The sequence below is a fragment of the Amphiura filiformis genome, chromosome 10 (assembly GCF_039555335.1).
Source record: "Amphiura filiformis chromosome 10, Afil_fr2py, whole genome shotgun sequence".
In the NCBI taxonomy this organism is placed as follows: domain Eukaryota; kingdom Metazoa; phylum Echinodermata; class Ophiuroidea; order Amphilepidida; family Amphiuridae; genus Amphiura; species Amphiura filiformis.
Genome location: NC_092637.1, coordinates 13,428,375 through 13,456,254, shown reverse-complemented (window position 1 = coordinate 13,456,254; position 27,880 = coordinate 13,428,375). Strand labels below are relative to the sequence as shown.

The 27,880-nt window shown below is 37.1% G+C and overlaps 1 protein-coding gene across 2 annotated transcripts; it reads left to right on the top strand.

The window, feature by feature from the left end:
• The first annotated feature begins 622 nt into the window (after positions 1-622).
• Positions 623-23,062, top strand: LOC140162522 (uncharacterized). 2 transcript variants are annotated; one of them, XM_072185769.1, is made up of 2 exons: positions 623-1,685; positions 21,541-23,062. In XM_072185769.1, exon 2 carries the CDS (start codon positions 21,594-21,596, stop codon positions 23,043-23,045), a length of 1,452 nt encoding a protein of 483 aa, XP_072041870.1. In that variant the 5' UTR covers positions 623-1,685; positions 21,541-21,593; the 3' UTR covers positions 23,046-23,062. The 2 variants fall into 2 exon arrangements, with proteins under 2 accessions (XP_072041870.1, XP_072041871.1); XM_072185770.1 differs by lacking the exon at positions 623-1,685 and adding an exon at positions 11,811-11,924.
• Positions 23,063-27,880: the final 4,818 nt, after the last annotated feature.

Here is a 27,880-nt window from a genome sequence, read left to right as displayed (position 1 = left end):
CCTTCCCTCTTGAACCTCTGAACAGGGTTAATTTTGGAGAACCCTTAAAGGTTCTCTAAAGAACCGAAGTTCTGTATCACATTTTTGGGGCATTTTTGGTTCTTTAAGGGATTATCCTGGGAGGACAACTTTAGAATCTTTTTAGGGCCTTTATTTCTTAGAGTGAACTGTATCCAGAATTATGACCACTCAAAATACGACTTCATTTTTATGTGTTTATTTGAATTACGGCGTAGAGAAACCTAAATGATTGATCTCCAATTTTATGATAACTCGCCGAAATATTAAAGGCTCACAGAGTCGCAGTCACTTTGGACCACGATATCCTCATCCCAATGGCATAGTTCAGTAACCTTAATAAAACAATAATAAGGCAAAATTTGACCTCAAGTTGCAGAGTATGAGTTTTTGTACCCACATTTTCAATGAATGTACAAATGTATTGGGGTTAAAGAACTGTGCCTTGATAGATGAGCAGGTTGTGGATCCTAGTGAGTATTAATAGTTGGTGAACTTGGCTTTGAACTTCCCATTTTCTAATCAGTCAAATTCAGTCATTCGTGTGCGATCACGTGTTCACTCAAGCTTCAGATAATTCACCTCCCAGTAAACACACAAAAAGGTCGTAATAAGTTATATCAAAACAGGGTCAAGGGCTTTAATTCATTCGCAACTTTTGTGCACCAGTGCCACGGTGTTCAAGTTGCTTACGTCGAATTAATAAAAGTCATTCTTCGGTGCGCTACTGACGGATTTCCAATAAGAGGAACTAAGACTAAGAGGGCACAGGTGTTATCCTGCTCGACGATGTCACTATGAGTCAATGGGATATTTAACAACTTTTGAAGGTTATGAGCAAACAACTTGGCATAAATTATTGAGTCCTTAAGCTCAGGAGTTCATCGGCTTCTTTCTGTGATTTTTGCGAAGCAGGTATTTAAGTGCCAAACTAAGTTATTTTTGGCTGAGCAAACTTGGTGTCTTCAACATTGCATTGTGTTGCTAGCTATCTACCTATAAGACGAAGGCTCCCGCGAAGGCTCAAATGCACATATAGACTAAATTGAGTCCATCTCTGCAGGCTTTATCTTTGGACTTGTTATACCCATGGACTCTTAATAACTGTAATTATTTACCGAAAGTCGATTTGAGACGGTCATATCGGTGTGCTATCTACCTAAGACGAACGTAATGTGAAAGTCTGTTGCCGAGCAAATCCAGAGCGGCGCTCTTCAAGTCAGCAGCACTGATTTCGCATTGAGCCCATTTCCCTTAATTCGGGATGAATTAGCAGAAACCCCTTATATCAGCCGAGTATAAAACTTATTGACGACAATATGCACGATTATACAGTTAAAGAAGTTCTTTGTATTGTTACGTAACATATGAATGGAGTCTTTACATGAGTTTGTTTAAGGCTGCAGTGCTTACGCCACCGCGGCCAAAAAACAAGCAAATCGGTGAATACTTTTATTCAGCTAATCTGTAATGCTATCAAAGCGAATCACAGAACCCCCATATCAAGGACTTTATGTATGCAGAAGATGTTGGATTGAACTCAATGCAAGAGGATGTAGGAAGAAAACCAGGGAGCTGTTTGGAAGTAAAATGGTGCCATAGATGAAGAACGTCAGTTTTATATCAAAATTAACATTGTAGGCATGCAGTATAACTCAGAGAATCAGGTATGTAATTATTGTTAGAAATCCCAGTTTGTAGGTAAAGCTGAGACAGGACAAATAATAATGTGTAAAGTTTTCATTATTGAGTCGGGTAAAAAACATGGAAGTGCTATACCGTACCGTGCATGCATGGTGAACTAGTTGGATTAATAGGATGTTGCCACTTGGATCAGAGAGACGCATTCGAAATTTAAGGATAGCGGAATTTGCGGTCATCCCCACCCTACCCTGCCCCCATAAAATTGTCTTTCAGCAGTCTGCTTTCCCCTTACACCGTCAGATTTAGATTGTAGACTTCGGATACGGGCCTCAGATTGGAATATTCACTCTCCATATTCATAATGTTGGGTCATCCATGCAGAGCTGTACTCTATGCCTAAAATAGAAAAAACAAAACGAAATAACAAATGTTTTGCACTGCAACCACAATGTTTAGATTTTAAATACATGAAAGTGGCAATGTGTTTTGATTTTGATTTTAATACCATGTATACCAAATTATTCCATCCATGCAGCATGCCATGACTCCGCGGTAGCATGTTTACTACAAAATTACTAATGCGTTTCAATATATTGAACAAATGATACCATGGTCAAATTTGCTTGAATAGATTAATGGATTTCCCTAGTAACCGTCGACTCAACTGCCTATCAAAACTTATACGGCTTCCGTTCATTATTAACTCGTTAATCCATACGACGCCAAATTCAGCTTGTTCTTGTCAATTTTTCGATGCTGAAGAGAAAATTTGATATTTCTTGTTTTTATGACCATATATGGAATAAGAATGAAAAATACATCTAAACGAGTATAAACAATCCTGTTTTTAGTTAGTATAGCTTTGGGGATAAGAATGCTATTTCTGGGGTAAAACTTGATCAACTTTAAGCTTAAGGGCTGGGGTATGAACGTTTGGACAGTATTTATTTTGGGACATTAGAGCACATCAGACATATCGAATTGCATTCTGAATACGAAGAATGTCATTCTGATATCAAATAATTTTGATTTTTGAAATTTGCAATTTAATACACATTTTATGGCAAATCATTAAAAATTGATATTTTTGATATATAACAGTACTTGAAGTAAACTTTATAAATCTGATGATTTATACTTAAAGTGTATGTAGGTGGGATAAAAAGCCGACGATCAATTCAAAATTTTGACATTTCGTATTGAAGATATGGATTTTTTTCCCCAAAACACCAAACAAAAATAAGGTCTTTTGGGAAAAAATCCATATCTTCAATATGAAAGGTCAAAATTTTCAATTGATCGTCGGCTTTTCCTCCCTGCTACATACACTTTAAGAATATATCATTAGATTTATATAATTTACTTCGAGGACTGTTATATATCAAAAATGTGAAAAAATATCAAATTTTTATAATTTGTCATAAAATTTGTATTATTTATTGTGATTTTGAAAAATGAAAATTATTTGATATCAGAAAGACATGCTTCGTATTCAGAATGCAATTCGATAGGTCTGAGGTGCTCTCATGTTCCACAAAAAATACTGTCGAAACGCAATAAACGCTCATTTTGGATCCCTTAAAGCGGGTCGTAGGGGATATTGAGACAAATAAGCTGACACACAAGAGGAACGGTATGGTATAGATAAAGAAAATTCTAAGGCTTGATATGTATAAAGGGGTGTAATTTCTGCTCCATGTGCATGTTTTTACTCGGGAGGGGTGAAACGCCCAAAACTTTGTTTTGATAATATTATTGGAGGGCGGGTTAGTGTAGTGGTCTTCTCACTCGCTTCTCACCACTGTGGCCGGGGTTCAATTCCCCGCGGTGCCACATGTGAGTTTGGTTGCCGTTCCATGCTCGTCCTCGCAGGTTTCTCTCCGGGTGCTCCGGTTTCCTCCTGCATCTAAAATCGGACCTCTTCTCATATCCCTGTCCCGTCATATCCGGATGGCATCCTTTGAATTTAGTAGCCTCTGAGCACTATTGGGTTTAGCCTGGCTTCGGCCGAATGTTATAAATGAATAAAAAAAATAAAAATAAATGATAATGAAGAACCGCAAGACTGGTGTAACTGCAATTAGTGGCTTCCTTGACTCATAAGATTTATGTTTCAATATTAAGAAATACATGCACTGCAGTTTTGTGATTACTTGACAGATGAGATATGACTCCTGTCACCTCATTCTCATTAAGGTCAAGGCGTTACGAAGTATAGGCTTATATATGGCACGCGAGACAAGACAAAAAACGGCGAGACTTAAAAAATGACGTCCAGTTTAAAAAATGACGCCGAGAATAAAATAAATTAACGTCGAGAATAAAAAACAACGTCGAGAATGAAATGATAACGTCGAGAATGAAATAATAACGTCGAGTTGTAAAATACAACGTTGAGTTCAAAACGATGACGTTGAGATTGTAAAACCAACGCCGAGTTTGTAACGAGTTTTTTCGCGTCCAGATTTTTTTCGCGTCCAGATTTTTTCGCGCCGAGAAGCGCCCTCTATAGTCTTTCTGTATATATTATATCTCAATACTAGTAATTATTATAAACCATGCAATTTATTGATTATTTACTAATATTATTCATATTTGAAAGAAACAACAATGATAAAGATAGCACTTGAGCTGTGATTATTGGCAGTATATTGTTCATGTTTCATTGTAGGTAATTGCTATGCGTGTTTGTTAAAGTCCATGATAGTGATAGTGTCTCATTATCTATGGTTGAATCCAGCATGGTCTTGACTTGGTGGAGGTCAGTGCAGAACTGCCTAGCACATGAAAAAGCACATAGTATGGGGTGGGTTACCATGGTTATCAGGTCAAATTGCAAGGATAGGACAGGAAATGGGCAAGGTCAGTGATGTAATGTTAGGTATGGGTAGCAGGTAGGGTCAAAATGGGTTAACAAAGACACATTGGGTATGCAGGCAACATATAAAGACAAAACATGAAATTTATACCTGTTACAATAATTTGAGTGATAATTCATGTTTGACCTATTGGCTCTGGGGAGTGTACAGGGTGTCCCAGAACAATAAAAAAAACTGGACCTAAGTTGAGAAATAGGCATCAGAATCCAAATATTTAAAAAAACAGCGTATAGCCCAATATAATACGATGATTTTACTTGAATCGGTTGAATGATTGCAAATAAATTAGCGATTACATAACGCATGAATTAATCACTTCATTTCAAGTTTGAAAGAAAGTTCATTCAGAATCAGAATCAGCATTTTATAGACAATCACCCAAACAAAGCAGGTATAAGTCAAACTAGACATTAAATGAAAATACAGGATCGAACATAGAGAATACAACATATTATTATGAACATGAGAAATTAACTATCATTACTTAACATGTTTAAAGAACGTTTTTAAGCAGAATGAATGAAATTAGCAAGAGCAGTGATGGCATCATTCTCATTATCGCTCATAATGAATATAAACTTATTATATTATCATTAAGGTTGCCAATATCAAAAATTCAAACAAAGTACATGCCAATGGGCTTTATATTTTGGTAAAATCCTTTTCGTTCTTTAAATAATCAAAGTTTTCCCGGACAAAATGTTACTTTAAATATTGTCCTGAATAATGAATGCAAAAGTTTTAAACAAAACATTGCACAGTATCAACTATACACTGTAAATTGGCTAGAACACATTGAACACGTCAGTCCCCCTAAAAATCATAATAGAAGAAACAAAGTAATAATTCCCATGTGCATCTTCCTTTTTAGCACCTTTTTTGGGCCCAAATGGGTAAAATTACACAATTGTACGCGCTTCGTGCGCGATGACCCATCAAATAGCAAAACGCACGTTCATCTAGGGCTAAAATAGTCCAAAATTGAAATATTTTCGTGCGCACAAAAAGTCCCATCAGCGAAACCGGAATGCTCGTCCCCTACTAGCCCCCCCCCCCTAAATGTTAATGCTTCCACCGCGACTGCTTAAAGCAGGATTAACATAACACCGTTGGATTATGAGAGGACTAACTTTAATGAGATACACAATCTTTATAAGGAAGGGGTGAGCAGTATGAAAAAGCGGTGGGGGGGGGGGCACTTCAATATGAAATGTATATAGGTGTAGGGCTGACACTTTCACAGTAAGGGGCATTTGGTGAGACCAAAGTATAAAAAATATGGGGTCATTGGGTGAGAGCATACATATTGGCATTTGGTGAGATCAAAATGTACAAAATATGGGGTCATTGGGTGACAGACGGACCGTTTGGATCTAAATTAGTCGGGGCATTGGGTAAGAATGACCTTTTTCAAAATAAGGTCTTCGGACGAGACCCTCGAAAATTGAATTTCTAGTTCTAAATGGCTTCAAATGGCTTTGTTATTTCAAAATAAGTAACAAAATCAGTGATAGATGACTCGTTGCTGTTCAAATGGATATACATGTATAAGGGTCTTTGGGTGACAGATCAAAAGGAAAAAATAAGGAGTATTTGTGTGACAGAGCATGGGGTCTTTGGGTGACTGCGGTGCTGAAAAGGGGAGTCTTAATGGCCCTACATACGCGTCACTTCCCCCCGGGAATTGCATTGATGCGGGCATTATATCATGATTATAGTAGGCCCTAATCGCTCATTTCTTCACAAACAGTCAACCGAATCAAATATAATTTGCGTACATAATAATATTATAATAATATGATGCACAATACAATGAGCTAAACGCCGCTTTTTACATTTTTTCCGATGCCTATTTCTTGACTTATGTCCAAATTCATTCACCAGGGTATTTCTGGTACACCTTGTATATCATGTTATGCTGGTTATTTAAATTTCACACGACATAAGAGTCATTCCATTGAACTGACTATGGCAAGTGTAACTAGAAAGGTCGTAACTTAATTACACAAATGCTCTTCTACCATATTCTTCCTAGTTGTTCCACGGAATTAACCTCGGAATCAATGTCTGTCCTCTGAATCTCACTCATAAGATTTGCCACACTCACCATATTCTTTTATTTCCGCCATTACAGATATTGAAATGACTAGCTATTTGGACCATGTCAACATGGCCAATCAAAAACTATAGAGGGCGCTTCTCGACGCGAAAAAATCTGGACGCGAAAAAATCTGGACGCGAAGAAACTCGGCGTTACAAACTCGGCGTTGGTTTTACAATCTCAACGTCATCGTTTTGAACTCAACGTCGTATTTTAAAACTCGACGTTATCATTTCATTCTCGACGTCATTTTTTCATTCTCGGCGTCATTTTTAAACTGGACGTCATTTTTAAGTCTCGCCGTTTTTTTGTCCGGTGTGTCGTGCCATACTAATAGTATTAGTTATTATTGATAAGTTGAGTTTTGGTCCGGTGCTCACCCTAATACCGGTTACTTACAGGCCTATACACGGGGGAAACCTTTTAGACGAATTATAGACGAAATGGGTATATCGTTATCACTGCATCAGACCATTAAAGTATAGTAGACCAGATGGGTATTAAACCAAATTATTAGACCAAATGGCTATTACTAGAAGATATTAGACCAAGTGGTATTGGACTATTATGCCATACTAAGAAGGTCATTGTACCAAATGATATTAGACTAAAGGACACAATGGATTAGATGATTATTTGACTGAATTTATGTATTAATGTTATTGTATCAATATTAGCACCTGTCAAATTCAGCGATAACCTTTACACTGATTAATTTGATAACCAGGCAGGTTTGGTTCACCCCAGAAGATCATTTTTGTGTTTACTGGAAAAGGATCATCATGCAAAAAGGTTCATTGCGGGTCTTCATAGAACTATTGTAATAAGGAACCTGATCGAGTATACAGTCAGTCTTCATTTAGCTGTTGGGTAAACCTTTTGCCTATCGGAAGGCATCTATAACTGCATATTATTATAACAAATACACAAAGTCACATATATACGATTGTTATTATACTAATAGAACTACTTACAGTTCTCTGGGTTGATAGGATGAACAAATTTTAATCTTTCCCCAGAGCAGCCAGAGCAGATAAACATGGAAAAAAACGTCGAACATATTCGAACCTAATACATATATCTTCCGCTCATCTCCAGCGTGACTCGGTGTAGTGGCTCAGTTGGCTAAGGCTAAGAGCGTCGTGCTAGTATTACGAAGGTCGCTGGTTCGAATCCGGTCAGATGTACTGGCGTTTTTTCAACGTTAAGTGCGCTGGCTGCTTTGGGGAATGATTAAAATTTGTTCATCCTATCAACCCAGAGAACTATAATAACTTTCATTTTTAAACTATGTTTGCAAACAATTTGCAAATTATATTTTGTAAATGTTTTGATTCTTTTTTTTCAAAAACCGGCTGATTTTATATGATTTTAGCAAAATTACACCAACAAAAAGTCTCCCATATATAACGCAAAATCTGGGTTGGTCGAGCCTGTAAAACATGTTTATTGGAGCTAAATAAAGTTGTCTAGAACCATATTGGAAAGGCTCTATTTAATTTGCAACATAATAATAGGCTATGTAGGTTAACCAAATCTGTATCAGATTGAGATAGTTTGCTAAACTTGATTGCGGACGGACAATGGGCTATTCCAGAAAAACTGCCAAACGCTAAATGAGCTCGCAAATTAAGGATTTCTGATTTTAAACTATTTTTCTGCTGGATTTTTCGCCTTTGGATACTTTAAAAGTCTAGATTTCCAACATCTTGTGTCCCAACTTGTCCCACATGACTGTAGTCAAAGTAAGATATGGGCCAAAAAACACATATAGGGAAATCGTGATCTGATCCTCCAAATCCAACTTCATTCCCGACCTCTTTCCAGGCTGGTTTCGAGTCATATCACGTCCATCATACGACGACGAGGTGTCGCAGTTTAGTGTTATATATTCGAAGTAGTCCGTCAAGATAGAACCCACGAGTTCGTGCCAACGTACTGGGTCCTTCTTGACTGACTAGTCTGGAGTCAAATTCCTATTTGTCATGATCATGCATGATGATGGCAAACTTTTCCCAATTAGGCCTACTTTAAGGCTCAGCCTAGTCCCCCACCCATTAAAAAATATCTGGACAAATCCAGACCATGCTGTGAAAATATTCTTTTAGGCCCGCTTAATTTAAAACCAAAAACAGCTTTAAATAATGGGCCAAAATTGATAGCGGCGGTGGCTATTTCCAATATAATCCAAGCATTTTCCAAGTTTTGCTAAAATTTTCTTACCATTTAATCACCATAATCACATAATACAAATGAGTTCACAATGATATATTTCTCATTTTGATTTCGCTAATTCATTGTTGTTACTGTAACTATATCACCTGGTACTAGCGAGAAATTGGTTCACAATGATATATTTTTATCTATAAAACTTTATTTTATTCAAAATCGATGTATAAAGTTCAATGTATTGTACGCCCACGATGTTTCAAGTTCACTACACACCACCGAGGACGTTACATCTAGTGTTTCTATATATAAAATCTCAAAAATACATATTCAGTCAAATCGACCATATGGCCTGTATGTATTATAACAATGCAATTGTAGAACTAGACGCTATGTAATTTAATATATTAAAGAAGTCACCTACAGGTTTTCGACATGTAGCCTCAACTATTCTTCAAAAATTCTGTTCCAAAAATCCATCTTGATGGCGGTGTGCAAATTGCAAGTTCAGACCAGGGGTTCAGACTCCTTTTTCTCGCGTGCGAACGATGTTGATTTTAAGGGTGGAAAATTTAAGGGTAAATAAAGTAAAATAAGAGTCCCTGAGGTTGCGCTTACTATACCCAACAATAGGTAACAATACGGCAGTATATTCAGTAAAATTAAAAGAAAACCATTGATTTCATTATAGACTATAGAATACTTTTGTTATGTCCTTTTCAAGTTTACCCATAGAGATGATTAGTCGCATGTATACTGGTTTTCTCTTTACAATAAAGTCCAGCGATAACACAATTCGACGAGATAAAAGAAATTATTACTTTGTATGTTTTTCTATTAAAGTTTAATTTAAAGGAAAACCGTCATTTTTCGGTTGCAATGCAACTCTATTTGATTCTGGGGTAGGCTATATTTTCAGATTTTTGATATAATTATATTTTGTTTGTCATTGGACATTATTTCCAAGAACTTCCTTGCGGTGTCTGCTAAAAAAGCATACAACTTTGATAAAGTTTATCAAGCTGAGCTTCAAACTTAAACTTAAGTTGACCCTATATGCTGTGGTTATAAGAAATATTTCTATTAAGTAAACTGTTTTCCAACATAAACAGTCAGGGAAAAAAGTTTGGGATATATATTTTTTTTTGGGGGGGGGGAGGGCACGCTGGTTTTTCTTGGGAACGCACTCTGATATTCTGACGGTGACCTAAATCTTGAGTATAGACACACTCTAATTTTACACTATTCATTTTTCGGAATAGTAACCCTACTCATTTATTTTTGATTCCGAACTATACGTTTTGATGAGATATACTGTTCATTTTGATTATAGGTATTTATTATCACTTTGCACCGACAGTCATATCAAAATGAACAAATTCTATTTTATTTTAACAAGTAACTTTAAATTGAAAAGATCATACACTCGGAGGGGTGGGGTGGTGGTGGTGCGGGGGGAACTATATTTGTGACGTGCCATGTCAAAAGGAGACACTTTTGGGCAGGGCAAGTGTCTCCTTTTGACACGCGCGGGACGTCACATTTGGTTCATACGGTGTCTCCTGAATAAGATCAGAAGAATCTTCATCGGGCTTCATCATTGATCGATGGATAGTATCAAAGGCTTTCTTGAAGTCTACAGATCTTTCCACAATGCCCCACTCCATATCCGCCGTTCTCTATATCGGGCTCTTGTTCGTCCAACCCTTGAATATGGCTCAATCACATACCACCCTTTAAAACCAGACGCTCACAAACCGATTAGAATCCACCCAGCACTTTGCCTTCCGTGTGATCTTGCAGGAATGGAAGCTTTCCCATGAGGATCTACTTTCAAAAGTAGACCGCCCCCTCCTCTCCAAACGTCGCGATCTGGCCACACTCTGCCACTTGTACAAAATCCTTCATAAGCTATGCTCTTCGCCAAACCCATTTAAACTCCACCCGCGCCCTGGCCTTCGCAATCTCAACAGCTGCGCCCTTGTTTTTTGAGACAGGGAGAGACGGGAAAACGGAATTTCCGTTTTCCCGTCTCTCCTGTCTCAAAAATCTTTTTCCCATATGCACCTATATCCTATGGAATTACCTTCCTGACACTAGTCAAATCTCCATCCCTGGCTGCCTTCAAATCTGCCATTAATGACCAGGTGTGCTAGCCATCTCCTTCTCCACCTCATTTGTTTTGTCTTGATTTATTTTTCTCATCCATTTTTGTCTGTCCCTTTTATTTTGTGTTTGGTGTAATTAGGCCACCCTTTAATTTAGTGCATATGCACTATTGGGTTCTCGCCTGGTCTCTGACCGAATTGTTATAAATGTGTAAAAGACGGGGCAATAGGTTCGGTTTTCATGGGTTTTTTTTTATTGAGACACCCTGTATCTCATAAACGATTTATCAATAACTGCTATACCTGCAAACGTTCATAGATACATATAGGCTATATATTGGAGCAATATTAATATTTAGTTACTATATATTTGAGTGAAATTGAAAGCAGTTCAACTTTTCAACAAATATTTTTCATAAGCCTGCAATTCCTTACACAAATGAATAAACAAATTTCGGGTGACATGATCATGATGAGCCGTGCGCATTATGATTATAGGTTATACACACTGCTTTTATGGTATCATTTTCACCCCTGGCCTACCGGTCATGGGGTAAATTTTGGAATACCAAATAAACACGATAAAGTGATAAACTTTTGCTTTCATGTCAATGTTATCAACACGATTTGTCACTTTGAAAGAAAACTATGTTGGGGTTACACTATAGGATCTCAAAATGCGCTCATCTGTCGGGACGCAGTTCGTCAACCCAATATATTTGCACATTCATAGAATGACCTTTCAATGTTCTGGGTACAAAAACTCATACTCCATAACTTGAGTCAAAATGTTACGATTGTTTAATGGATGTTATTTGAACTTTACCATCGCAGATGAGACTATTTTGGTCCATATTGCATGGATTGCAGTGTTTAGATCACGAGTCACATTGCATGTATGGAAATTATACTTTTAGTGGAGAGATTCCAATATTGGTGCAAATCGTGCAATGTCTAATTAACTTAATTGGTGTCTGCACTTTCTAGCTGACTGATTTACCACGGGTAAGTTGTCTAATTCACACGAATTTAAGCTTGTTCACACTGTAAATGTAAAGATATTTTGTCCATGGTTGAATGCGAAGGTTGCTTTTCTTTTTCAGTGAATGTTAATTACGTCAACCCGAATTTCATTTGGTTCATGTATGTTTATGACTACTGAGCTTGTTATAAAGGGGTGGGTCCGCTAGCCATGAGGTGCGCTAGTCTTAAGGTTCGCTGGTAGCTGCTGGTCCGAAAAATAAAGAAGGGGTCGCTAGTCCGAAGCTCTCAGAGAGGCCTACCCTAACCCTAAATCTATCTCAGACTGACCCTAATCCTAATCCTAACCACAAACCTAACTCTAACCACGACCGTAACCCTAACCAGGACCCAACCCTAACCTTAACCTTAAACCTATCCCTGAATTGACTCTAACCATGACCCTAACCCTAAACTTAACCCTAACCCTAAACATATCCCAGACTGACCCTAACTCTATACCACAAACCTATAACTCTAAACACGACCGACCCTAACCTTAACCACGACCCCAACCCTAACCTTAACCCTATAGACCTATCACTGACTAACTCTAACCATGACCCTAACTCTAACCTTAACCTTAACCCTACACATATCCCTGATGACTAACCTAACCCTAACCATGTACACGACCCTAACCCTAAACCTATCCCCGACTGACTCTAAACATGACTCTAACTCTAACCTTAACCCTAACCCGAAACATATCTCTGATGACTAACCTAACCCTAACCATTTACACGACCCTAACCCTAAACATATCCCTGACTAACCCTAACCCTAACCACGACCATGACCCTAATCTTAACCCTAACCCTAGCTTTCGGATTAGCGACCCCATTTTATTTTTCGGACAGGGTGAACGTTATTTTTGGACAAACGAACCTAAGGACTATACTAGCGAACTGTTTCCTATCTAATGAGCATGTGGGGTGGCACTTAACACAAATGACCATACGGGTATGCTCCCCCGGAAAGACCCCCCTTTAGATTTGGAAGCTCCGAAAGACCCCCTATATTTGACCAAAATAGAGCTCCAAAAGATCCTTGATTTTGATAATTTCAGCTAATTAAAAGACCCCAAAATTGCTCATTCCTCATATCTAGTTTTTTTCTGACAATTTTCTACCAAAAAGCCAAGAAAGACCCTTGATTTTGACTGCTCTCAGCTCAAAGCCCCCATTTTACTTGTTTGCACCCGGTTCACAGCTCCAAAAGACCCCCTAGCACAAAATTAAAATTGACTAAAATATATAAGGCATACATTTTTAGGGCTCTTGGGGAAAATGTATATCTTCAATACGAAAAGTCAAAATTATCAATTGATGGTCGGCTTTTCCTCCCAGCTATATACACTATATTTATAAAGTTTATTACTTAGAGGGCTGCTACATTTTTAATAATTTGCCATAAAATTTGTATCGCGAATTAAAAAAAAAGTCAAAATTATATATCAGAAGGACTTTCCTCGTATTCAGAATGCAATTAGGTATTTCTGATGTGCTCTCATGTCCCACATAGTACAAAGGTGGTGAACGAACCCAATAAGGCTTCGACTTAACAACATTTAATGACTTTTCATGTACAGCACATATTCAATCTGATATTAATTTCGAATTTAACAAAATTGGAAGACTTTTTATGGACAGCACATTCCGACAGTACATCTAATCTGATTCCTCCTTAATTTCATTCTGTCTTTTTTCTGAAACACAATAAAATAAAGGGCTGAATGGCAGAAGCTGACAATCATATCGGCTTATACAAAAATGACTCCATTCAACCTATACAATGATAACAAATAATTCACTCATAAATTGACTTTAATAGAGACTGAATTGAATAGTTTAAATAACATGATTATAATCGTGATTTTGTCCAAAAGTACAATTTTCTATTACACATATTACTATTATTAGTACTTTGGTATTGTACTTAAAAGAAAGTATGTTCGTAACCGGGGTCCCACTGCTTGGTGGTTTGCGGGTTAGGCCGTATAAAATTAATGTTTTGGTTCTCGTCCAGAGGATTTTCATGAATTGATGAGGGAGGGAGGTGTTTTTTTTTTTTTTTTTTTCAATGTAAAATTAGCATTGTCAGTAGTTTTCGGTCTTCTCCATCAGTGCTCGAGGAAACGATGAGGCCCTTTTTTTTTTTTCAAATGTGAGATTCTGAGGGATAAACCCCTAGAGTACCACAAAAAGACTTGGAAGTGATGCTTGTTCTCTAATAAACTTATTTATATGTATGAAGATTTCATAAATCATTCCAAAGTCTAAAAAAAATTGAAAAATCTATAAAAAAAAAAAAAATCTGACAAATCCCAGAAAATAAAAAGGGAGAGAAAGAGAACCAAAATATTAATTTTACACGGCCTTATGTTCTGTGAATCAGGCATGCTATTTTTGCCATTTTCAGTGGTTTTGGATTGTCTGGTGATGACATTCGTTAATTATGAAACACACAACGACGAATTATTGTATTTTTGAAATGTTAATGGTGTGGTATGGTACATGAGAATTCAGAACTGTACATCATACATATTTTACTTTTAAATAAGTTTATTATTGTTAATCGGTATGAGTTTAGCCATATTTCAACATTTATACCTACATTTTTATCTTTTTGATTAAAATGATTCAAGTTGGTCTTAACCCTGGATTTATGGAAACTTTTGGGCCTCAGAACTGCTAACCTGATGGTCTAAAGAATATAAAAGTTTACATAGAATGGCATAGATTTGACATGTCGATCTGTGAGGTCAAATTAAAAAATAAAATAAAAAACCCAACTTTTCGGGCCAGCTAGCCACATAACAAAAAATATTTTTATTAATTTTCAAAAACTAGATAATTATATCCAGGACACTTATGTGTTTTATTTTCATCAATTTTACCAAAAAATTGTTAAACTTTGGGCGAAATCAGGCTTTTAATGATTTTTTTGTTGTAAAATTGCAGCATTTTAAAAACATTTTGGTGAATTTGTTAAAGTTGGTCAAAATAGATTTGGGTAAAAAAAAAGATTTGGGTAAAAATCCAAAACTGAGCATTTTTATAATGGGGGGATTACTTGGCACCCACCAAAATTATTGGGCCGAGTGAAATTTTGTTGGTCATATATTTCATCACTATAACACCGTTATTATTTTGATATTATATTACAGCGTTGGCCAACTTATTATTGTACAATCAAATTGGTTTAAAAATATCTTTCAATACTTCCCTATAAATATTTTGAGAACATTTGATTTTTATTTCCCATAGACATTCCTTCGCGTACAAAACAAAACTCTATAAAACACTACTTGCTATGCGACCGATAAAGTTCTTCACGAACTTGAATCAAAGAGGTCACATATTTGCACGAAAAAAAAAGTACCGACCCGAGCCTATAATACAATACCCATTTAACACGCAGACAATGGATTGCGAACAATAGACGGTGAATAGAAAACAAAGGGCTTTAGTTTCACTGGTTTTGTGTTCTTTGGAATCCATTCAAAGGTTCAATAGAGATCACCATAGAAATTTATATTTATTTTGGTCGCTAGAAAAGCGCCTTGAACAAAAGCGTTTTTGTAATATCGTACGGTGGAATTGGATAACTCGCATTATATTCGGGTGTTTGCATTTTTGCTATACACGTTGTGGTTCGTCGGTCTATATAGAACACCATTACTCATGTTGCAAGCTTTGCTTTTCTTGGAAAACTGCTTGAAACTTGAGCAAATTGAGGCTTTGCTATAGTCTCAGTCTGGAGCTTGCTGTGAAGTTCAATTCGTGGATTTATTTTGTTTTAAAGCATCATCATTCAAATCTGACGACTTTGACGGAATAAGAATCGGTTTTTTTCTCTCGTCTCCGAGTCTGAACTTTAAAACTATCTATAACTTTGAGTGTTTGTTTGGAAGTTTGTCGACAATATGTATACCTGTACCTGCGTTCATGCTGCAATATGAAGCCTGTGGAGTTTAATCGTTTATCAAAATCGTCAGTTTGTAAGTTGCTTTTCTTTCTGACATGAGATATTTTTAGCAAGTTTCGTTTAATAAAAGCAAAAATGTGACACAACATCCATGGGGTAAAAATAAATAAATAAACAAAGTTAAAACCCAACGTTTCAAAAAGACAAACCTTTTCTTTTTCAAGGGAGAGAGTCCAGCGCCATGCGCGTATATTGGACCAGAGAGCGGGTCTCTCTCCCTTTAAAAGAAAAGTTTTGCTTTCTTGAAACCTTGGGGGTTTTGGGGGTTATTTATTTGTTTTACCCCCATTAGAAGCTATTAGATGCTGTGTCACATTTTTGCTTTTTTTAATTGACCCTTTGTTAGTGTACCGTAACACTTGTATCATTGGATCCACCCTGTGATTCCCTGCTGGTCAGTTGGAATAGAATTGCCTAGTTTTTGGCAATTTGGTTATTAATGGTTTTAACCATTAATAACCAAATTCTTAAGGATCTAAAATGAGCGTTTATTGCGTTTCGACAGTATTTTTTGTGGGACATGAGAGCACCTCAGACCTATCGAATTGCATTCTGAATACGAAGCATGTCTTTCTGATATCAAATAATTTTCATTTTTGAAAATCACAATATAATACAAATTTTATGACAAATTATAAAATTTGATATTTTTCAAATTTTGATATATAACAGTCCTCGAAGTAAATTATATAAATCTAATGACATATTCTTAAAGTGTATGTAGCAGGGGAGGAAAAGCCGACGGTCAATTGAAAATTTTGACCTTTCATATTGAAGATATGGATTTTTTCCCCAAAAGACCTAATTTTTTTTTGGTGTTTTGGGAAAAAAATCCATATCTTCAATACGAAAGGTCAAAATTTTCAATTGATCGTCGGCTTTTCATCCCACCTACATACACTTTAAGTATAAATCATCAGATTTATAAAGTTTACTTCAAGTACTGTTAAATATCAAAAATATCAATTTTTAATGATTTGCCATAAAATGTGTATTAAATTGCGAATTTCAAAAATCAAAATTATTTGATATCAGAATGACATTCTTCGTATTCAGAATGCAATTCGATATGTCTGATGTGCTCTAATGTCCCACAATAAATACTGTCCAAACGTTCATACCCCAGCCCTTAAAAGAATGAACAGTGTCATCACTTTGGAAATCGATCCATGATATTCGCGATATTATAACCATATTATATCGCACCGCGCCGTAAATGTGTTTGTATTTGGATGATTACTATGACGACGTTTGGCAACTTTATGAAGTTTTAAAACTTAAGTTCTGGCCCATTCCATGTCAACTCCAGGGATGTGCACCGCAGCACCTCTTCAATTTTTTTCTTTTTCTGTGTGGCGGTAGATATTGATGAGAAAGTAAAATCCTGAAAATTTGAGCTTCATACTCCATTTCGTTTTCCCGTGGCATCAATTTGAAATTTAGGGGGGTCAGCGTAAAAATGTGTCGCAACGCGAAAGACGATGTTTGGAGGTCCATAAATGTATAAAGGGAACCCTTTAAAACTTTGAAAAGTATGTATCCTGGGGTACTTTTTGGTGTAGAATTCAAATCTGCTATCAGAAAACTTGTAACTCCTTTACTTTAAAAGATATAGGGCCCTCAAAATGCAACTTCGTCCAACCAGGACCAACTTTGGGGGAGTCAGAACTCCAAAAGTAAAAATAATTTTATTGTCCATTTTTTTGCCAGTCAGAGCCCTTTGGTAGGACATTACTCTTATCCAATATTGAGCATATTAGAATACATTTAGCTGAGATATTACCCATACAAAACCACTTTTTTACATTTTGCCCCCTGAAAACCAATGTCAGACAATTTGCCCCACCATCAACTTCAGATATGTTGAAGTTTTGGCTTCAACACAAGTTAGGTTCCTTCTTTATACATTTATGGACTCTCCAAACATCAGTTTTTCGGTTGCGACACATTTTTACGCTGACATTTCTCAAATTTCAAATTGATGCCACTGGGAAACGAAATGGAGTATGAAGCTCAAATTTTCAGGAAATCATCAATATCTACCACCACTTTTCGAAGTTTTAAAGGTTCCCTTTATACATTTATGGACCTCCAAACATCGTCTTTTCGCGTTGCGACACATTTTTACGCTGACCCCCTAAAAAAAAGCTCAAAAAAATCTGAAGAGGTGCTGTACATCCCTGGAGTTGACATGGAATGGGCCTTCTGTCGTTTAACTTTTAAAAGGCAAGAGGGGAGAAGAGTGACATTAGATCCGCAATTGCAGTTGGTGAGGTTGCGGGTTTTTATTGATCAATCCACTTTCATGAACTCTAGATAGAGATAGATTTGTGCATTAACATTCGTGAACGTATGTATGAAACCTTATAATTATAAACGTTTACATGAAAATATGTCTTTAAAATAATACATGTGACTTTAATGAATTAAAAGGGTATCATCCAGTCATCCTCCCTACTTTTCTCCAAAAAAAGTTGAGATTTCTATACCACTGGAAACCTCTGGCTGCATAATGTTTATGTACCAAAAATGTCTTGCAGATTAATTCGTTTAGCAAAAATATCGTCAAATTTGAATTTCGTTCTGGTATACATGCAACAGTGGCCTATGGAGCAGTGTAATACACATAATCATGAATAACTCGCAAACGCAAAATCAGAATCAACTGAAATTGTGGGAATAAGCTTTTTTTCGTGAATATTCTAATGTTATAAAAAGAGGATGGTAGGATCACGAAATCCTCCTTTAACTTTAATAGATTACGATTTTACGTAAGATGGAGGTTCTCAGGAAATGTATTTTTATGGAGCCTCTTAAGGGTAGACGAGGTATATTGTTGGTCGAAGTAACCTAAAAATCGATTTTCATTATCTAGATCAATATATTATTGAAAATTAACACCTTGATGTTAAGTTCATTCTACAAATCGTATTATACTTTGCAAACTTGCTTAATTTATTGTTGTTAATGAGTTATGTATACGTAAAAGTGTTGTTGTTTCAGCCCTCTTTACAACGTAACTCAAGAACCGCAGCACCTATAAAAGTATATCTGTGATATTTTAATTCTTCTACACGCTCGCTATGAATTGAGCAATGCAGTGTTTGCCAAAGCTCACTACCATTCGTAAGATGCTGTGAACTACCAAATCACAACAGTTTAAAATAATTTTAATTTTAATTATTAATTTTAATTATTAAAATATTATTAAATAACCTTAAAGGAGGATTTCGTGATCCTAGCATCCTCTTTTATGAAATTTTTTCAGTAGATATCCACCCAAATGTCAGTTGATCCTGATTTTGCGTTTGCGAGTTATACATGATTATAACATTGCTCAAATTGGACAATTTTTAACGAAAATCTTTTTATACATAAACTTTATAGCCAGAGGGGGGAGATGAGGCTATGGATCATGAAATGCCCATTTAATGTTTATATCTAATCATCTGGGTCTTGTTATTATACAAAAAAATACTAATTTGAATTTAGATGAAATAAGTAACAGCTTACACGACATTATAAAAACATTTCCCTGTTGACTCTATACGTCCTTCATCATGTTCATTTAACATTTGATGACATAAATTAACCCACTCCAAGTTACGCACACAGATTTTCTTTAGATATAATGTAAAATAAATTAAAGAAATAATAATACAAAATAATAGCCAATGGTCAACGCCCATGATTAAAGAAAGTGTAAGAAACATTGCCGACTTTTATATTTTACAAATCAGGCTGTGTGTGTGTAAATTACTTACTTGATCTGTTCAAATATTGACTCGCTTGGTAAACGTTGGTACCACCCTGTATTTAGACATCGCCATGATGACGTCATCACCGTTTCAGAAGGTTGTATATCGCAAAGCTGCTCTCTGCATTTTACATGGGCCTGCCTGTCTTTTTTTGCATAGCCAGGACTTTTTGAGGGGGTGGGAAGGCAACTGAGGGGGGGATTTGAAGAAAATGGTAAAAAATTGGCCAAAAAGTATAAAAAAACAAAACCACAAACATATCTTGCATCTTAAAATGGCGGCCAGCATCAGGGGCAAAAGAAGAGAACAAACTTCTGGGGAGAGGGGGGTGCAGCTTCCCTTGGCTATGCCACTTCCGTCAATATCCACGGTTAATTGTATAGGCCTATGCACGGCAATTCATTACATCGGTAATCTTCAGGTGCATAGGTCAACTTGGGGTCGGAGCTGATTTTTTCATTTGGAGGCAAAATTAAAAATGTCACCCACAAAGTGAGGATAACCTGAAATCCTGACCAAAGTGTATTACAATTTGATACAGATGAATCCCGGGAGATGAATATATTATGCATGGGTCTTCCCCCTTCAGTATAATAATAAAACTTACCACACCTTCAAATTCTCACACGGATATATCGCGGCGTTATGGGAACAAACAAGTAGAGCTTTGAAAAATGGATAGATGTGTGTCTGTCTGTAGGTTTATGAAATGATTATTAACCTTTGAGTTAGAGTCCAATGGTTCTCACTGCGTCGTGACCACACGGTCGGACTTATAAGTGACTTATGTCCGACCGTGTGAACACGACTTATGTCACAGTCCGTTACTTTACTCGATCCATGCATCAACCAGAGCTTTCAAAATGTGTCCTCAAGGTCAAGTTATGGACGGTGAGTTGTTGTATCCCACATTCAAAAGCTCTTCTGTGACGGTGGAAATGTATCATGGTTAAAGAACTGTGTCCTGAAAATGCGAATGATGTTTGAGATACAGTGTACATGTATATTTATAGTTTTAATATTTGTTTGTTGAAACGGTCGCTTCGTGCAGAAACACTCTTGGGTTCTGATGGGACCAGGTTCAAGCATCATGCTCAAGTAGACTCAAGCGTAAAGAATAATAAAATGGTAAATGGTAAAATGATAATGAAGAAGCCGCAGGCATGCATATACTCCGGTCAATCATTTGAAGAATTTTTCTTAGCCTTTGCTGGCTCCTTTAATCCAATCCCAACTGCGTACCAATCCACATTATAGGCAGCGGAAGTGGGGGTGGGTGTCCCCCTAAATGTTTCCATCGGTGATGTCCCCTCTAAAATATTAATAAAAAATAAAGCAATAGGTTCCTGTGCATCTTCCTTTTCATTTCAGCCCGAAAAAACACCGTACTTGGGGCTAAAAATAGCGTAACATTGCAAACTTTTGCGCGCTTCGCACGTTTCATTCTGGGCGAGGATAGTCGGAAATTGAATTTCTTTTGCGCCCCCTAAACTGAATCCACCAGGAAAGGTTGCGGAGCGAGCATGTGTTCGTAAAAAATATGGGGTCTTTGGGTGACAGCGATGCTGAAAAAGGGGGTCTTAACAGCCCTACATACGCGTCATCTCCAAAGTTGGAGTGCCCCCCCCCGGGCTGTCACCGAGGTTTGTACATGAGACACATGTCTCCAGGCAGCTATCTCACTCATAGCATTTTCGTATATCACCCACGTCTTGCATCACGTTACCTCTTGGTGCTGTGTATAATTTGTGAATATTTAAATCAAGGATCATTTTACAGTAGATGTATAGAAAATCACCGACTAAACAAACTGACTACCATTATTATATTCTGTTTATTTGTTTTCTTTACAGAATGCTTCGTGTTTTGACTTCGTCTCTGCAGCCGTGACTGGAACTGGGCAGTGATGAGTGTGCAATTAACAGTCGACAACGGGAGCTATAACAGTAGTTTATCCCTCTTCACGAGAACTTCCAAGAAACTTCCGAAAGTTGAGCCACCCTCATCACAACCGCGGACGCGAACTGGATGGTTGCGTTGGCCCTTTCATCGATTGGAACCATTACGTGAGGAACAAATGAAGAAAAGTAGTGTGACGCGGTTAAAACCGATAAATAATCCTGAGAACATGAACCATGTTAATGTGAGTAGGAAGAGAGTTGATGGTGGAATGGTGAATGTGGTTCCAGTCGTAACTTTAGATCATAATTCCGCCCATAAAAGTGTAAAAGTAAAGAATAGTAATGAACTGAAAGAGGTGAAGCGACGACCACCGAGACCAAATTCGGCACAAACTCGAGGGCGGAATTCAGGACAAAACAATCACCATAATATTAAGTGCAATGATAGTACACGTAAGAGATTAAGTTACCCACCGTGTGATACTGTGGGACTTCATGAGTACATGCAAAGGCTCCACACCAACGATTTACCGACGGATAATAAAGTTACAGAAACTCGGCTTTCGCGATTATCGCACGAATTCTCCACATCGTGTCCCGCATTGTACAATCCGAAATATGCCGACCGATTACACGAATCACACTCCGCACACTTCAGGAGACACGATTCACGACGGCATAAAGTTCCATCGCATCATTCCAAAAATCATGAAGGAGGACACGATAAACTAAAAACTAGCAAACACCACCAAAAAGGAATTACAACCGAGTTTCTATCAGAACATCAGCAGCAAACCAAAGTACATCAAAATCACGTGAAGTCAAAAGTGAAAAAGTCAAAAAGTTATCCAAATCGAGAATCGGTGCCGATAACAAGACCACAAAGACCAAAACCGCCATCTTGGCAAGATCAGGCCCCGCCGTCCGTTACTGTTACTGAACCAACAGAAAAAGATCCGTCGTTAATACCTAACACCAACTCAAATGAAAAGAACTCATCCGCTGCCGCAGCAGCAAAACCAGAAAGTATTCTCGCTGCAGCGACGTCAATTTTAGACGGTGCCACCGATGCTCGCGGCGGCACCGGTAACCGTCGCTCGGGACTAAGCAGATCACATTTAAAACGAACTCGAAGTCGCGTCATAGATGCGCGGGAGATTCCACGAGAAGATGCTGTGATCCCTCTGTCTCGGACGCAACAACGTGAATTCAATTTAAAAGAAACGCACCAGGATAACAGAATTTATTTGACTGAAAATGCGCAGCGTTGTCGGAAGTGGTTAGCTGATTTAGAAGTGGAAGACTTAAGGGACGATGAGGGCGGGCTTTTGTCGACTGGTTATACTGATGCTAATGGTAATACCGAGACGATAACATTTGATTTGGAAGTTTCACATGAGAGGTGGAATTATTTGGGATCTCCGTATCCTTCAGATTCGGATTCGGATGCCGATTGATTGTTATTGTAATTTGTACATAAGGCCGTATAAAATTAATGTTTTGGTTCTCGTCCAGAGGATTTTCATGAATTGATGAGGGAGGGAGGTTTTTTTTTTTTTTTTTTCCAATGTAAAATTAGCATTGTCAGTAGTTTTCGGTCTTCTCCAACAGTGCTTGAGGAAACGATGAGGCCCTTTTTTTTTTTCAAATGTGAGATTCTGAGGGATAAACAAAATAGAGTACCACAAAAAGACTTGGAAGTGATGCTTGTTCTCTAATAAACTTATTTATATGTATGAAGATTTCATAAATCATTCCAAAGTCTAAAAAATTGAAAAATCTAAAAAAAAAAAAAATCTGACAAATCCCAGAAATTGAGGAGGGAGGGACGAGAACCAAAATATTAATTTTACACGGCCTAATTGATATAATTTCTATTGATAATTCACCAATTGATTGATTATTGAGTGGCCAAAAATTCATACGTACAGACTGGTTATTTAGTTTATATCAAATCAAGTCAGTGTTAAATTTTCAATTTATGGGGATACCATTTCCCGGCCATTGCAGGTGGGAAATACCGGAAAATACCGGGAAACACCTGTGAATAGCATGACTTGAAGTGAAAGTTGAATCGGCCAAGGCGAGTAACATCGAATTGACAAAATTTATACCTGAAAATAATACTTAAATGTATTTGATGATATTGGATTTGCTAATCGTTTATCTCTTGTGCAAACATATATACCGTATTTCACTTATTTGGTTCAATAATATTACAACCACATTGTCAAAACAGGGAAGTATAAGATCCGGTTACGCCTCGTTATTCCAAAGGACCGTTATACCGACGGCACTAGTATCCACAACATGTTCATCTATCAGGGCACAGTTCTTCAACCCCAATACATTTGTACATTCATTGAATGACCTTTGAAAATGTGGGTACAAAAACTCATACTCTGCAACTTGAGGTCAAATTTTACACTATTATTGATTAATTGAGGTTTGAACTATGCTATTGGGATGAGGCCATTGTGGTCCATAGTGCGGGTCGTTATTCCAAAGGTTCGTTATTCCGAAGGGTCATTTCTCTGAAAGTTCATTTCTCCGAAGGCTCGTTACTCCGAATTTACAACAAGGTTCGTTACTCCGAAGGGTCATTACTCCAAAGGGTCATGACTGTCACGAGTTTTGGAGGAATGATCATTCGGAGTTTCAAACCTTCGGAGTATTGACCCTTCAGAATAACGAAACTTGGTGTAAATTGTGTAATGACCCTTCGGAGTAATGAACCTTTGGAGTATGACCCTCCGGAATAACAATATCTGTTTCCTCGAACCCAATGCTAAAAGTATAGATATCATTATTTCATTTTAAGTTTACCGTTTCTCCCACCCTTTCTGTACAGACGGTCAATACAAACTGCAATCGGAGGTCCCGGGTTCAACAATCTCTAAATTCATGCCAACTCATGCTCGTTCAAGGGTCAAACTCTTAATATGGGACTTCTTCCAGTCTTCCACCACGTCCTTTACTTATCGTTTATCTCTTTTACAAACAAAAACATATAGTAGGGCCTATATTTTAATTATTTGGTTCAATAATAACTCTCATTATAATTGTATGAAAACACCATGCTTATACCAATATAATAATAATTGAGTGACTTGACCGATATTGCCACCTGGTATTATGAATTTCTCGCCATGGTATTTTCTCGCCCTGAAGCAATATTTTGGAAATAATTTCATAAAACTCGGAATGATTTTCATTGAGCTAAAAAGTATTAATTTTTATTGTAAATCATTATCTTTCATCTATGGAATTTCTAAAGTGTCCTTTAAAGGGTACACATTGAAAACCAGTTTCGGTATTTTTCTCACTTTAAGCAGAAAAAAAAGCGTCAAAAGGGGCTCTTCACTTGTACGTCAGGTGAACCACAGAAATATCTGAGGAGTATTTCAATGGTAACTCAGTCTAAAAGCCGTGGAATATGTTCAGGTTTCCCACAATGTTCTTAAATTTTCAATAACACTACCGTAAAAACTCGTTAATAAGCACATGTGCCTATATATTAATGAGTTGCTCGGACAAGAAAAACGATTTTTTTTTTTATGGTAGTTGGTTAAACTTTTTCGTTTTTTTTTCTTTGAATTTACAAATTTCAGATATTTAAATTAAAAAAAAAAAATACCGTAAAAATTCGTTCTTGTCTGAGCAACTCGTTAATAGGCATTTTATAAAATAAGTATACTTAGGGACCGTTCACAAACACTTGTAAGGGGGGGGGGGCCCTTTACAGACCTCCAAAATTTCAGGGCCCCCCCTTTTTGACATGAAAATTATAGGTCAACCCCATAGAAAAGCATATAAACTTAATTTTCCCAGGAAAATTTGTGGTCATTTTGTTCAGGCCCCCCCTTTAGGAGGGTCAAAATTTTCAGGGTCCCCATTTTTGCATCAGGGCCCCCCTTACAAGTGTTTGTGAACGGTCCCTTATCAACGATTTTTTTAACGGTATTTGAGGGTTTATCATCGGATCATGATGATGGTGTACGCTGTAAAAAATATTTTACTCAACAATGAGTAATTTTTTACTCATTTGTTGAGTTGTGACCTATATGAGCTCAATGTTGAGTAATTTTTTACTCAACTGTTGAGCTGTGACCTTTTTACTCAGTGTTGAGTAAAATATTTTTACAGTGTAATCATGATCTCCAATATTGAGGACAATCATAATTTAAACCGTCAGTACTTTGAAAAAAAAACAATGGTTCATTTAATGAACTTGTAAAAAGTTCATTCATAATATATGTTTATGTATCCCATCATGTACGACCCATCATGTAAAATGAGCTATGTATACCCAGCTAATTATGCGACCCGATCAAAATGAGCTATGTACCCCAGCAAATTATACGAGCTGACCATGTAAAAGGAGCTATGTAGGCCTATAACCTAGCAAACTTTGCGACCCGGTCGCGTTTTACATTATAGTGGTATACCACACAAAGTTTGAATATGAGGGCAAATATCGACAGAATGTTGAAATCAAACAAATAAAAACAAACAAACAAAGGAAATGAAAAGAAATTTCACCCTGTTGTTTCATATAAAATCTATATATGCATTGACCATTTTGAACAAGGGATGTCAATCTTTTCCTGGAATCAAAATCGCAATTGTAATTTTAAACGACATGAGGCACCTTTTGATGTGACGGGATGGAGTTTACGTATTTACGCTTATAATTACGGAGTAGTTATTCTGCTGTTATTCAAATAAAATAAAACAAAACAAGAGTTGTCTTTAAAAAAGACAAAGTTCACCAGCAACTTCGTCAATGATAGGTCGCAGGTTCGAATCATTCTGCATCCACTTGTGAATTCAACATACTCCAAATTTTGTAGGTTGAAACAAGAGTAAATGCTGGATTTGCTGTTGGCGTTATAACAGACAACGTGTCCTCAAATGTGTTACAGTAAAAACAAAATTTGACCCCATCATACAAAATGGTAACAATGGGGTACATCCCCAGCATCCCCAGTTACCTGAATGGGTTACACTAATTGAAATCTACACCCTCTGTTGTTGTCATCAATAAGGGGTGTATGGATTTCAATTGGTATAGCCCAATGTGGAAAGTTAAAGACCGAATGAATATGAATGGCTGTCTTAAGTAAGGGATGAAATCAAAACTCGACCGGCGGTTGACCGGCGGTTGAACCACGTTCCATTGTTTAGAACAATAGAAACCGGCTACAACCGGGCGGAACCGGCCGAAACCGGTCGACCGCCGTTTGAGTTTTGATTTCATCCCTAATAAAGTTTTGCATAACGTTCAGTGTCTCATAAAATCGCTTCACATATTTCGCCACATTTTCTCATGTTTTATTGTCAGAAATTTCACCATTTCTTTAACTGTATTGTGTCTTTGAGCTTCTTTGCAAATGTTGGCCGAAATTAGCATTTTGAATAAATAAACAGTGCATGAATCATTTTGGTGAAATTGATTGCTGCACTTTAATGTATTTATTTATTCATTCATTGTGTTCATAATTAAATCATTTTGTTATAATATTATTATGATAGTACATCATTATAGAGTAACTTTGTCATAAACATTAATTTCAGCAGTTGAGACTTTTATGGTAATAAAGTGCATTTCAGTTGGTTTTAGGACTAAAATCACGTCCATACAACTATCAATTGCCAATGGCGACGAAACCACCTGTCCGGGCGGGCCCCGACCGACCTAGATTTTAAAAAATATGCCCCGTCGGCATTGTAACTTCCGGTTTTGCTGACCAGTTTTGGGACACGCTGACATATCGGGGAAATTGCTTTAATTATTTATTCATTTATTATTGCATTTTGAGATTAAGAAGTTCAAATTTTGAAATTATAGTAGAAACTTTGATTAATATCACTCCGTATACCACTTGATACATTTCACCGTAAAAACTCGATAGTTAGCACATGTGCTTACTATCGAGCGCTTTTGAAAACATGAAATTGTACCAAAGTCCGGCGCTTTACCAACTGAGCTAATGGGGTCAAGACACAAATTCAGGGGCGGATTTAGGGGGGGGGGGGCGCAGCCGGCGCGCGCCCCCTCTATTTTTTGACTAGCAAAGGGCGCCGGTAACTTAAAAATACAAAAATTGTAAGAAATTAAAAACGGAACCAATTCGGCCATGAACAGCAAACAATGGACCAAAACCGTTGAGTTTTCGAGGGGGTAACCCCCTTTAACACATTTTTTCGTCGTCGACCAAAAGGCGTCCCCTTTATCAAAAATTCCTGGATCTGACCCTGCAAATTTGCAGGTTTACTTGTTCGTATAATA